Raw genomic sequence first — 13047 nt, 5'->3', positions numbered from 1 at the left:
CAGGCCTTATCCTCCCCGCTTCCTATAGAAAGCCCTCCTTCCTGGTCAGCTTGAGCAACATTCCATTCCCTGCGGTTTGGTCCAAAGCCCAGCTGCTGCACTTGCTAGCTGTTGATGGGGGGCCGCCTGGAAGTCTCTGAGCTTTGGTCCAACAGTTAAATGGAAATCTTAGGCTAAACGTACCCAAACTGCCCATGCTCAGCCATTTTATCCTACACAAATGACAATTTCTAGTGGCTCTGCCTAAAGCAATACCCATCACGAGGGTTGAGAGATAAGGTGTACAAAGCTGTATCTGTGAACTTCCCAAAGGTGTTATCCTGCCCCCACCGTGGACCTGGCATCCCATAGGTACTACGCAAATGCTCTTGGGGTGGATGTACCTCCTGTCCCACAGGCCTCTCTAACCACGCTCTGGAGGTCACGGCTGTGCCTCTCAGCCCTGCCCCCTGGACCCAAGCCCTCTCTCTGCAGGGCAGAACCTCACAGAGAAAATCAAGAAGATCAAGATCGTCTTCACCCCCACCATCTGCAAGCAGACCTGTGCCCGCGGGCACTGTGCCAACAGCTGTGAGCGGGGCGACACCACCACCCTGTATAGCCAGGGTGGCCATGGGCATGACCCCAAGTCCGGCTTCCGCATCTGTGAGTCTCTTCCCAGCACCCAGATGGTTCCTGGCTGGGCCTGGGGGGCTGGGGTGCTAGAGGGACAGGCCTGCCGTGGACTGGAGCCCAGTTCTCCCAAGGAAGGAAGCCCGCTGCTCTGTCCTGTGGCTCCATCCGTTGTCCCAAGTCACAGGGAGGGCTGGCTGAGTCTTCACCCAGCCTGGCTGTGTGACTCTAGGCAAATCACATAACCTCTCAGACCAAGTTACCTCCACAGAGAAATGAGGGAGTTCACAGTGGGGCCACTGCCTAGTGTCCTGGGTCATCATGGGAAGACATGGAAGGACTTTTTAGAAAGAAGGGCTGGTTACTTCTTCGCTCTGGGGACTCAGTGGGTACTGGGTTCCCCTAGCCATCCGCATCTCCTGTCCTGCTCTGCCTGCTTCTCTCTTGTTACCAGCAAGCAACATGGGGGGATGGGTGCCACTGTTCTCTTGTAGATTTCTGCCAGATCCCCTGCCTGAATGGAGGGCGCTGCATTGGCCGGGATGAATGCTGGTGCCCTGCCAACTCCACCGGGAAGTTCTGCCACCTGCCTGCCCCGCAGCTGGAGAGGGAGACTTTGGAGAGGGGCTCCCGCCACAGGGCCCTGTTGGAAGGCCCCTTGAAGCAATCCACCTTCACACTGCCTCTCTCCAACCAGATGGGTGAGTGCAGCGCAGTGGGCAGCAAGCCTGGGAGGAACCCCAAGTCGGGGCGGGCCACCTCGCTGTGCTGGCTGGGGACAGGGAAGCACCTCCAGGCCTTCCTTCCCTGTCAGTCCCCCATCTTTCTCCCCCACCGCAGGGCTCTGCTCCCTTCCCTACTCCTCTTTCCCTTCCATCTGAATTCCTCCCTGTGCTTTGGCATTTACCCTGTGCTGGGGAAGGCAAAGCAATGTGAAGTCAGGGTCTGCCCTCAGGAACCCATGGAAGTCTTAGGTTGGATGGGAAGGATGGATGGGAAGCAGAATTTCAATGCGCAACTTTTCATTTTCCCTGTCTTTCATTAGCAGGGGCCCCCCAAAAAAATCTTAAAAAAAATAAATCAACCAGGTACAATGGCACATGCCTGTAATCCCAGTGATTTGGGAAGCTGAGGCAGGAGGATCCAAAGTTCAAAGTCAGCCTCAGCAAATTAGTGAGGCCCTAAGCAACTCAGTGAGACCCTATCTCTAAATAAAATTCAAAAAGGGCTGGGGATGTGCCTCAATGGTTAAGTGCCCCTGGGTTCATTCCCTAGTACCAAAAAAAAAGATCCCCCCAAATAAAAACAAAACAGAACAGAGTTCTAGAGTCAGAGATGGAGGGGCCCTTGAGCCCAGAGTGCTCTGGAGAGGCTGTGTGGAGGGAATGACAATCAGTTAGCCCTCCACTGATGGGCAGCATCTGGATCAGCAGTGGGGAGGGATTGGTGTTAGCAAGGCATGGAGGTGGGACCAGGTAGCAGCCTTGGTTAGAGGTCAGGGCTGCACAGTGTTGGGGTCAGGAAGGTAGATAGAACTTCTTGAAGGTCCTTCTGCCAAGGAGTTGGCATTCCATCCTGTCTTCAAGGGTGGGGGCGGAGGTGGTTGTTCTGTGGTTCCTAATTGCAAGCAAAGAAATGGAAAGGGAGTTTTGGGAAAACACACGCCAGTGACCCGCCTGGCTCAGGGCTGCAGGCACTCTTAAGTGGGTGGGGCAGTGCAGGCGGGACCCCGCTTCTCAACTCTGAACCCCACTCTGTGCCCAGCTTCTGTGAACCCCTCATTGGTGAAGGTGCACATCCAGCACCCGCCTGAGGCCTCCGTGCAGATCCACCAGGTGGCGCGGGTGAGGGGCGAGGCAGACGCGACCCTGGAGGAGAACAGCGTGGAGGCCAGAGGTCAACCCCAGCTCCCCTCAGGCCCAGGCCACAGCCATTGGGACAGCAACAGCATCCCTGCTCGGTCTGGAGAGCCCCCTCGGGCGCCCCCCGCAGTGCTGCCTAGGCATCGGGGACTGCTGGGCCGGTGCTACCTGAGCTCTGTGAACGGACAGGTAAGGACGCAGCTGCTGCCTCATCCCTGTCTTCCAGGACAGCAGTGGCCCTCCACCCTGCCCTCCACCCTCTTCTTTCTCCTCCTTGTTTTGTGGAATGTGTCCTTAGAGTCTCCCATTTCCCAGATGGGAAGCCCAGGGTACAAAATTATCTGCCTCTGTAGAAACTGGCCTCCTTCTTGGTCTCCACTTGGTACCTGTCAGTCCCCAGGCATGCAGAAGAGGACCTAGGAGACCTCTGCAGAGGAGCTGTCACCAGCATCCTCAGGCAAACCAGAGTTTGGTGCCAGAACATCCTGGGATCTCTGAGAGCTGAGCCTAGGACCCTGCAGCTCATGGGCAATAGGGCTGTTAGGGTCTGGCAGGGAGTTTGGCCTCTGGTCTTCATGAGTCACAGAAGTGTGGAAGTAGTGAATGCAGGTTACACAACAAAACCCTGGTGGTGCCAAGATGAGAGGCGCTCCATTTCCCCTGGAAGAGACGCTAGGAGGTTAGACCTGGGGTGGTTTTTCTTGAGGTTGCAGCTCTGTTTCTGAGGATACGGGAGCTGAGCAGGTGGAGAGCTAAGGGATAAGGACCTGAGCCCCAGGTCCTTCCTGACCCCCCAGCCTGTGGTGTTCCTGAGCCTGGCCCTGCTCACAGGGAGGGTGGCCCCAGAGTTCCATGGAGGTGCTTGGAGGAAAGCCCATTCTTTGGGACTCTCAGCCTATACAGACCTGCCCAGGCAGGATCTCGTGTCTACAGTGTGCCCCCCACCGATACCCGGTTAGTGGCTAGCAGGGTGAACTGGGGCTTCCTTTCTCCTGGGCCCCCTGGCTGTGCTCCTCCCTATCCCCTCCCCCACAGTGGGGCGTCCTCTGGAGGTGAGCATTCTGCATCCTGGGCTTTCCTGGTCCAGCTGTGTGCATAGCCAGGGAGGGAAGTGGAGGCCCACAGGTGTATCCATGTCCTCTTTTCCAGTGTGCCAATCCTCTGCTCGAGCTGACTGCCCAGGAGGACTGCTGTGGCAGCGTGGGAGCCTTCTGGGGGGTCTCCTCCTGTGTTCCGTGCCCACCCAGACCAGGTGAGTGCTACTGCCAAGGTCAGGGGGTGTGGGAAATCTCTCCCAGGGCCTGGTCTCTCCTGCAGGGCATGCCCATGACCACCTCTGGCCCTAGGCAGTGAACAGGCTGGTAAGCCTGCAGGCTTTCCAGATCGCCTTGAGGGAGCCTCTGGCCAGTGCTCAAGAATCCAGACAGCTCGGCCGGCCCAGCCCCTCTGCCCAGGAAACCTGGCCCATTGCTGTCTTCCTGTGAGGGGCTCCTCCTTCTTGCTGGTGCTGGGCCCCCTCCACCTACTCCCTCCATATGCCCTTGCCCAAGCATCAGGGGCCCAGAGTTTTGATTTGCTGACCCAATGTTTTCCTCATTTTCTCCTTGGAGGGACCCTGAGGCCTCTTCCTCACTCATCTCTGTTTCCATTTCCCATTCTCTGAACAAGGGTTGATTGTCTGTCCCGGAATGTCCTTAGTATTTTTTGTTTGTTTGTTCTGGGGATTGAACCCAGGGGCACTTTATCACTGAGCTACATCCCTTTTTTATTTTGAGACAGGGTCATGCTAAGTTGCTTAGGGCCTTACAAAGTTGCTGAGGCTGGCCTCAAACTTGTGATCCTTCTGCCTCAGCCTCTGGAGTCACTGGGATGACAGGGGTGTACTGCCATGCCTGGCTCCTGCCCTCTTCTAAATGGTAAAAAAGCCCAACATTCATTCACTCAGCAAATACCCCGGGGTACCCCATGTGCCAAGCACTGAGACTCAGGAGTGAGCAAAACGCCCGTCAGTGCTTGCTCTTGTGGGTGTTGGTACGACATCTGGGAGGGGTGACAGGTACCTGTGGCTGGGCTGGCTGCTGCCTGCTTGGGCTGGCTGCCCCTCGGGGCCTCATTCCTTGGCCTGGGCCTGGTGTGTGTTGCTTTGGCTTGTAGGCAGTCAGCTCGGTGAGTGTGTTTTGGGGGGGCCTGGAGTGAAGCCCAAAGGTGGGAGGGACAGGGCTGTTCCCAGCATGAGACTCAGCAGTGGAGCAGTGGATACACTTTCCAAACTAAAAATAAGCGCAGACGACTTCTCAGTGTGATAGAAATTTTAGGGAAGCCGCAAAGGTTAGCATTCAGATCTCAGGGTCCCTCCACACTGCCCCGGCTCTGCCCGCCAGCCTCTCCCTGCTCCATCTGCTCATCTGTGAAGACAGGCTAGTGCCAGGCTTGGGGTCTGCTGTGGAGGCTTAACAGAAAGGAATTTTGTGCTCGGCATTCGGTTGAGCACTCGGCACTAGGTTGGGCACATGGCAGCTACTCCACTCGGCCCTGCGTGTCTACGGGTTCTGCATCTGCAGGTTCAACCAACCACAGGTTGAAAGTATTTGGAAAAAAACCCCAAAGGGCTGGGGTATACCTCAGTGGTAGAGGGCTTGCCTAGCAGGCATGAGGCCCTGGGTTTGAGCCCCAGCACCCCCAAAAAGTTAAAATAAAAATTCCAGAAAGTTCCAAAAAGTTAGAAATTGAAGTTAGAACTTGAAGTTGCCCTACACTGAGAACTGTGCTGAATCCATACTATTGAAGGAAGTGTGGTCCTGTGCTCCTATAGCCTCCTGCTTGTCACAGACCCTCGGTGTGTCTCCTGCGCTTGTTTGAGCATGTTCACCGCACCCCCTTGTGGGTGCATTAGGCCTATGATGGCTGCTTCTGTACTGAGCAGGCAGACTTCTCTCTTGTCATGATTCCCTAAATAATTCCATAGAACACCTGTCTGCGTCGTGTTGACATTGTGGAAGGTGTTGTAAGTAACCCTGCGATGAGTTATAGCATAAGGGAGGGCACGTGAAGGTTGTGTGCAAATGCTACCCCATTTCATGCAAGGGACTTGAGCTCACAAGGATTTTGACATTGATGGGACCCTGAAACCAATCTGCCATGGATACCAAGGGGTGACTGCAATGATGACCATCTTCATCATTATTAGAAGGTCTCCTCAAGAAAGGAGAAAAGGACCAACCCACCCACCTTGGGAAGAGATGCATGAATGGCTCAGCACCTCCCCTGCAGGCCAGAGATATTTTTTGCACTTTTCTTCTTTCCTCATTTTCTTTCCTCCTTCCTGTCAGACCAATTCTTGAGACTTCTATTTCCCGCATTCTGTTTAGTCAACAACTATTTGCATCAACCAGGACCCCTTTGAAGTACCCCTAATGAGCAGGCTCTGAGTGGACGTGGTGAGGTAAAACCAGCACCTCTAGCTCCAAGCTTATAGTCTAGTGGAGGCCATGGTCAGTTGCAGGGAGTGCATCAAGGAAAGAGGCTCCTGTAGTAACTGGACAAGTGCCAGGTTTTATGAAGACATAGACAGTGGAGCCAGGCCATCATAGGTGCCCTTTCTATGTGTTCAGAACCATATTCATAAATATACAAATCTAGGATGCCAGTGTCTCCCTTAAATGTGGTGCTTTTGTGCAGTGCACAACCTGCATGTCTGTACACTGTGGGGAAGGGGACCCTACCTCAAACTGGTAACTCTTAGAGGAAGTGATATCCAAGATGAGGTCTGAAGAGTGGTTTGGGGGTAGGGCAGTCAAAGAGGCCGGGAAGAATTTAACAACCCACAAAAACTGCATAGAGGTGAGACCAGGAAAGTGAGCAGTAGTCCCTTGTGGGCCCTGAGAATTCCTGGCTCTCCTGAAGGAAGCAGGCAGGTCTGAAGCCATGTGTGTGGGCGGGTTCTGTTCCCTAGAGCTGGCTCAGGCAGACAGGGACCATTAGTTCTCCTAGGGGCATCCAGTACCTGTTGCTGCTGACCAAGGTGCTGACTTACCCAGGAACCACCTGATCCAGCAGGGCTGTCCCAGGAGGGCGCAGGAAGGTTTCATCCAAGTGCCAATTCCACACTAGCATCATAAGTTTTTCTTGTTGGGCTGGGGTTGTAGCTCAGTGCTTGCCTAGCGCTGCCCCCCCCCAAAAAAAAGGAAAAAACAACTTTTTGAGGCCTGGACACGCCATGGTGGTGCCCAGGAGGGAAAGAGTGGGCTTAGCTGTCAACAGCTGTGGGTGGAAAAGGAAAGGAGTGGTGCACTGTGGCCGAGAAGTGGGGTTCTGGAAGGGGCCTCCCTAGAATCCTGCTTCACTGCTGGGTTCCACCTCTAGCCTTCTTCATAGCTAAGGACTGTGCCCCTCTCAGAACCTTCCTTTGGGCACATCTTCAAGCCTGTGGTATCTCAGGTTTGGCCCTCAAGCATGATCCTGAGCCCTCGAGATGCAGCCCTCTGGGTGGGGGACAGCACTGAGGGTCCTGCAGGGTCCTTTGGGGTCAGTTTCTCCTCTTCAACTCCACGAGCCCACTTGACAGTGATGTTAGTGACCAGAGACATGTCAGGGGATAGTAGTGGAAATGACAATGGAAGCCACTCTCGATCCTTCAATTAAATGTCGCATCCAGTGCTTATAGGATTTAAACAGGAGCACGAGGCATGTCCAGTCAGAGTGTGAGAGCCCCTGGGGGATGCAGGCTGGGAGGTTCCTGGTCAGGGACAGCTGCTGTAAGTGGAAAATCCTGTGCTTGATCCCCTCGGGCAGGGCTGCTGGGCAGTGACCACATTCCTAGACCTCAGAATCTGTTCAGAGCATGGGGGAGCCTTCATTTGGGAGGAGAAAGAACAGGAGAGAAGACCAAAATGTGCACTTCAGGGACTTCCTGCCTACCCACCTGCCCCATTCCTGGTCCCAGTGGTGTGCCAGCCTCACGAGCTCAGCCCCCCTGACTGTCCAGAGACCCTGATCCCAGCAGAGCTGGCCAGCTCTGTCCAGTAGTGGCAGGCACAGGAGCAGAGCTCTGTGACTCAGGTGCCCACATGCATGTGTGGGTGCAGAACACCAATGGCACCCAAGGCTCACTCCCCTCCCCCACTGTGTTCAGCACAGCTCAGCAAGCTGGGCACCAGGGTAGAGACCCCAGAATGTCAAGCATTCTGGAACACATGAAAGTGCGGCTGGGCAAGGCATAGAGAAGGGGCAAGACACTGGGGAACCTAGTTTCATGTCCGAGCCTCAGGCTGGGGGTGAGGGGACATTGCTGTAAGCAGATGGGACAAGCAAGCTGCCATGCAGGCTTCAGGGACTGAAAGGATGAGCTGCTAGAATGGTTTTGGGGGATGCTTGGCTAGAGAGGCAGGACTTCTGGGTTCTAGAACATTCTTGGCCTCGGTGGCTTTGCCTCTGTTTCTCCTCTGATAAATAGGATTATGCCTCCTTGAGGAAGGCCGCTGCAGAATACTGTTTCTGACAGGGAAAGAACTGCCTCGAGCATCCGTTGCATGGCACAGACAAATCCCTTTTCTTCCAGAAGAATTCCACAGAGCCTCTTTCCTTGGAGAGATGGCTCCAGGAGTCGATCTAGGCTGCCTGTGGCAGCATGTCCCCTGCTGACCTTACAGGACTTAGCCTGAGCCATGTCTTCCTGCCTCCTTGGGAATTATCAAAGGTCCCAGCTCAGAGCCTCCGCAGTGCCCCTGCCAGAGTCTGGGGAGCACACAGCTCTGAAAAGCCACTTTGATTGAGGCCACATTTTTAAGTTTCCATATAAGACAGACATCTGGGTTGACTGGAAAGTTGGCTGCTGCCCCATGGAGCTTGGCACCGACTGTGTCAACCCCAAGGCCCCTTTGCTGGAACAGGCGGGGCTGGCACACGGCTGGAGGCCCGCAGTGGTGGTTCCAGCTGTTTGCCACGAGATCATCTTCCATCTGCCTGGCCTGGGACAAGTTCACCTCAGAGCCCAGGCCCCTCCCTGTATCACCAAGGACAACTGACTCTCTCCCTCTGTCCCTTCAAGGAATTTGTCATCCTTCCCTCCTAAAAACAAGAAAGGCTTCCAGTTGCTGAACTACACTATGCTAGCTCCTCACCTGTACGGTCACACTTAATTTTCACGGCCACCTGCAAGCTGAGGATCTTGAACCTGTTGAATGATGAAGAAAGCACCCCTCAGAGAAGGCTGAGGAACTTGCTTAGGTCACACAGCTAGGACAGGTGGGGCCAGAGCTCAAACCATGATGCATCTGATTCTCAGAAGACCCAGAGCTTACCCATCATCCCAGAGAGACTGGCACCTGCCTGAAGGAGACAACACTTGGGATACTAGACTGGAATTTCCCAGACAAGAGGATGCACACCAGGATTGTGCATGAGTTAGTTGTGCACAGAGGACAGTGTCTGTCAAGAAGATTGGTTGAATAGACAGGCAGTTTAGCAACACAGCCAGGCCCATGAGTTACCAGCAACAATGTTTAGAGAATTGGCCTAGGCAGGTGGTAGACTTGCTCCATGTGGTTCTAAGAGAAAAAGCCAAAGTGTGTATGTTTCTGGTGAGCAGAACTCAACTTGAAGCTGAGCTCAAGGGACAACTTGTTAAAAACCCCAGGTGCCCAACAAGGCCTCAAGCATGCGAGACAAGTGCTCTTCCACTGAGTTACGTCCTCAGAGTCAGAAATTGACTTTTGAAGGGACAGGTATTTATTTAGACATATTTGGGGATTTCTTTGAAACCTTCAGCAGAAAGAATGCTTTGATTTGCTTTGGTCCTGACCCTGGGGCATGAGGAGTGTCACAGATGGAGCTCTGGGATGCCAGCCCCTGGGGAGGCTGGGGAGGTGGGCTGGAGGGGAGATTTGAGGCAGGGAGCCTTGGGGCAAGTCACAGCAGCAACATCACTATTGTCCTGTATCCTCTGGAGAACTGGTAAGTGCCAGGCACCACACTAAGTGCTTTCTCATTTTATCCTATGATAACTGTGTTCCCAGGCATTGGTTGCTCCTATGCCTATTTTACAGATGTGGAAGTTGGTCCTGAAACCACAGGTCCCTCTGACTCCAGACCCCTGCTTCCAGCAGCTCTTGCAATGCGCCTGCCTGAGCTCCTCCTTGTGTGCTGCCTCAGACATTGCTAAACAGAAGACCCTGGCTTGGGCAACAGCCCCTGGGTGGGGCTCCATTCTCTGGGACTCTGGGTGAGGCACCCAGACCCCGGCCCTAGAGAAGTGGGATTTTCAGAATTCCAGTTATTGGGCTGAAAAAGTAACAGCTGGTGATGTTCCGAGAGCTTCTCCCAGGAGACTAGAAACCTCCTGGGAGTTGTGGTCCAGGCTGAGCTAGTTCCTTTCCTGCTAGCAGGAGTGTGTGTCCAGGAGGCATATCTGTCCTGCAGGGCTCCAGGGAAGGCTGGGGTCCTAGGGCTGGATGGCTCCAGTCTGAGGTGGAGGTCTGCCCCGACCTCCTCCAATGTGGTGACATTGGCTTTAGTGCCACTCTGAGGCAACAGTCAGAGGCCATCTGTGAGAGAAATGTCCATCATCACCAAGGGGAGCTGCTGGCACCTCACCAAGGAGGAAAATCTGAACAGTGGCTATTATGTTCATTACTCAAATTTGATGACCGTTGAGCTCAGAGTTTCACATGCTTATTTATTGTCCACAATAGCCCCATGAGGAAGGACTTGTCATCCCATTTTATTAATAAGAAAACCCAGGCCCAGAGAGGTTGAGTAACTCACCCAAATTCATCCAGCTGGTGCAGGGCAGCAGGCCAAGGTGCTGTCCTGGAGAGATGCTGGAAAGAAGGAAGGAGGGGAGGGGAGGGCACTAGTCCTTGGGAAGCAGCCGCTGGGCCGTGCCAGGCATCCTGCTAAGTTCAGTCTGATGTTCATTGTTTCTACAAAGTTAATCCTCATGACAACCCTACAAACTGAGTTTCTGTCCCCACGTCTACAGATGAAAAACTCCAGACTGAAGGAGGGTAAATGTGCCCTGGTCACAGAGTGAGACAGAGTCGAGTGGGTAATTAGATGTGGGTCCAGCGGCCCCAGCACCCACTGGGAGAGTAGAAGTTTCTCCCCAGTGGATGTGCCTGAGGTTGCAAATCAAGTGGGCCAAGGCTCCTGCCTGTTCCTGTGCCCCTGCAGCCCCAAGCTCAGCCTCATCAGCCATGTGCATGTTTTCCCTGGGGAGAGAGGGTGTGTGGCAGGGACCCTCCATCCCTCCCTGCTGTGGGCACCTGTCACTGCAGGCAGAGATCTTCAGGCTTGTAAACAGCACCATGGCCAGACACATGTCTTCACGTCTCCTCCCAGTTCTGCTCGGGGAGTCAGGGCCAAACCCTTCCCCAGTGATGCGTTTGCCTTCTGTGGGAGTCCTCACAGCCGGGGGAGGATGAGTGGGACAGGGCAGGACGCAGTCAGGGGACCCTCTGCTCCTTTCTACAGTCTGTGGACAACAGGAGTGTGGACAGGGTGAAGGTTAAGGGCCAGAAGAGCAGAAGTCAAGGCCTGGAGACCACGTAGCCCTGTTTCTTATCAGGAATGTTGCCCACGCTGCCCTACGTGGCTCTCATGCATTTTGTGATGTTTAGACTCCTTGGAGTTCAAGCTGATCCCAACGGGTCCCTTGGGAACCGCTTTGGTTTTGTGGGGTCTCAGCGTGCCAACTGCAAGGATGCCGAAGCCCCCAAGTGTCTCCTTGAAGCATCCGTGGGAATTACAGCTTAGCCACTCTCTCAGGATCTCAAATTCTCTCTCCTCTGACCCTTTCTTAGGTCCTAGATCTGGTACGGGGCCATGAGGATTGGGACGGGCCCTCACTGTTTCCTTTGTCAATTCTGCTTGGCACTCTGGTCAGACACATTGTGGGGCGCTTGTCAAATATCTGATTAGTTCTTCTGACCTCCTTCTGAGTATCTCTACGTGTTGCTTTCCATTCCTTCTCATTAAAAATAAAAATAGTAGGGGATCTCGGGGAAGATATAAGCTTCCTGCTGGGCAGCTGCCTCCCTTGGCCTCCCGTGGACCCTAGGGTTCTCTGCCTAGACAACTCCTAAGGCTTGCTGTGAATCCATCCATTAGTTTATCTGGAGGCAGCGGAAAGAATGGTTCAGAATTTCTCCTCTGAAGCCAGACTGCCTGTGTCCCTCATGCCAGCTCCACCCTTAGGCACATTTCCTAACTTCTCTGTGCCTTGGTTTGCTCATCTGTAAAATGGGAATAAGTACACACCTCCCAAGGTTTGTCACAAGTATTAAATAAGTTAATACATGTAGAGTCCTTCCAATAGGGCTTGCCCTGAGTAAATGAGGTTCTGGTGTTTGCTATTATTATTATTCGATTCCATTTGAAGAGCGTGACCCTCCTGCTCCAGGTGCAGGCTTGGCACGAGAAGCAGAGCAATGATCTGACAAGGTCTCTGTCCTCACAGAGCTTACGCTTGGCGAGGAGATGGACAAGCAAACAGGCAGACACAACACATAGCAGGTTGGGAGCTGGGACCGGGGAATGCTGATGTGTGTTGGGTGTGCAGGAGGGGCGCCTGCCTGCGCCATCACTGTGTATTGCTTGAAGTTGCTGGTGACTGAATTCCTGCTCCAGGCCGCATGGCCATTTCTTCTTTCTTTCTCCCAAGGAGTGATAAGCTGAGTTTTCTGGTTTAGATGTTGACTTGGTCTCACAGATGCTGGGCACCTCTAGATCCTCATGGGAGGGGTGAGGAAGGAAGCTGAGAGCCCTGGCGGTGCGGGGAGGGGTTATTTGGTGATGCAAAAACTGGAGCATCATCAGAGACAGTGGCTCGGCACTTGGTCCTCTCTAGAAGCCTGCCTTCATGAAGCATTGACCAACCTTTCTCTCCAGCCCAGTGAGAGCAGAGTCCTCTTACCAAGGCAGGACGTGAAGTCACTATAGAAAGAGCATGCTCCAGGGCTGGGGTTGTGGCTCAAAGGTGGAGTGCTAGCCTCGTATGCTTGAGGCCCTGGGTTCAATCCTCAGCACCACGTAAAATAAATAAATAAATAAAAATAGAGATATTGTGTCCATCTACAACTAAAAGAAGAAGAAGAAGAAGAAGAAGAAGAAGAAGAAGAAGAAGAAGAAGAAGAAGAAGAAGAAGAAGAAAGAAAAAATCTCCCACATTAAAAAAAAAAAAAAAAAAAGGAAAGAGCGCCTTCCAGACTGGCGGATGCAGCGAGTCATACAGTCCTGAGTTCTCAGGTTTTCTGCAGGTGCCACAAGCTGGTTCCCCTCCAGCTCCCCTCTATCTAGCTCTCTGCCACTCCCTTCCAGATCACTGATGTTAGGTGCAAAGACCTTCCACTTAACATCTCCCTCTTGACATGTGGAGAGGCCATGCTGCCCTGGCCCGCTGGCTCATCCACATCTCCCCAGCCTCTGTCTGTCTGTCTGTCTGTCTCTGTCGTGCAGACGGGCAGTGGAGTACCATAGAAAGAGCATGCATGGCCTTTGTGACTGGAGGCCTGGACTCAACCCTGACTCCGCTCCAGCTAACTTCCTCACCTGGGCAAGTTACTTTACCTCTCTGAGC

At 53.7% G+C, this 13047-nt stretch overlaps 1 protein-coding gene across 1 annotated transcript in view; it reads left to right on the top strand.

Annotated features, from left to right (window-relative positions):
• Ltbp2 (latent transforming growth factor beta binding protein 2) overlaps positions 1 to 13047 on the top strand; it is a 108121-nt gene that overhangs the window by 49460 nt on the left and 45614 nt on the right. The window contains 4 exon segments of the mRNA XM_048798992.1: positions 475 to 645; positions 1107 to 1313; positions 2377 to 2663; positions 3624 to 3726. Of these exon segments, the coding sequence (XP_048654949.1) occupies positions 475 to 645; positions 1107 to 1313; positions 2377 to 2663; positions 3624 to 3726 (768 nt within the window).

Source organism: Marmota marmota, unplaced genomic scaffold (genome assembly GCF_001458135.2).
Source record: "Marmota marmota marmota unplaced genomic scaffold, marMar, whole genome shotgun sequence".
NCBI classification, from domain to species: Eukaryota; Metazoa; Chordata; class Mammalia; order Rodentia; family Sciuridae; genus Marmota; species Marmota marmota.
This window is presented reverse-complemented; position numbering and strand designations above follow the sequence as displayed.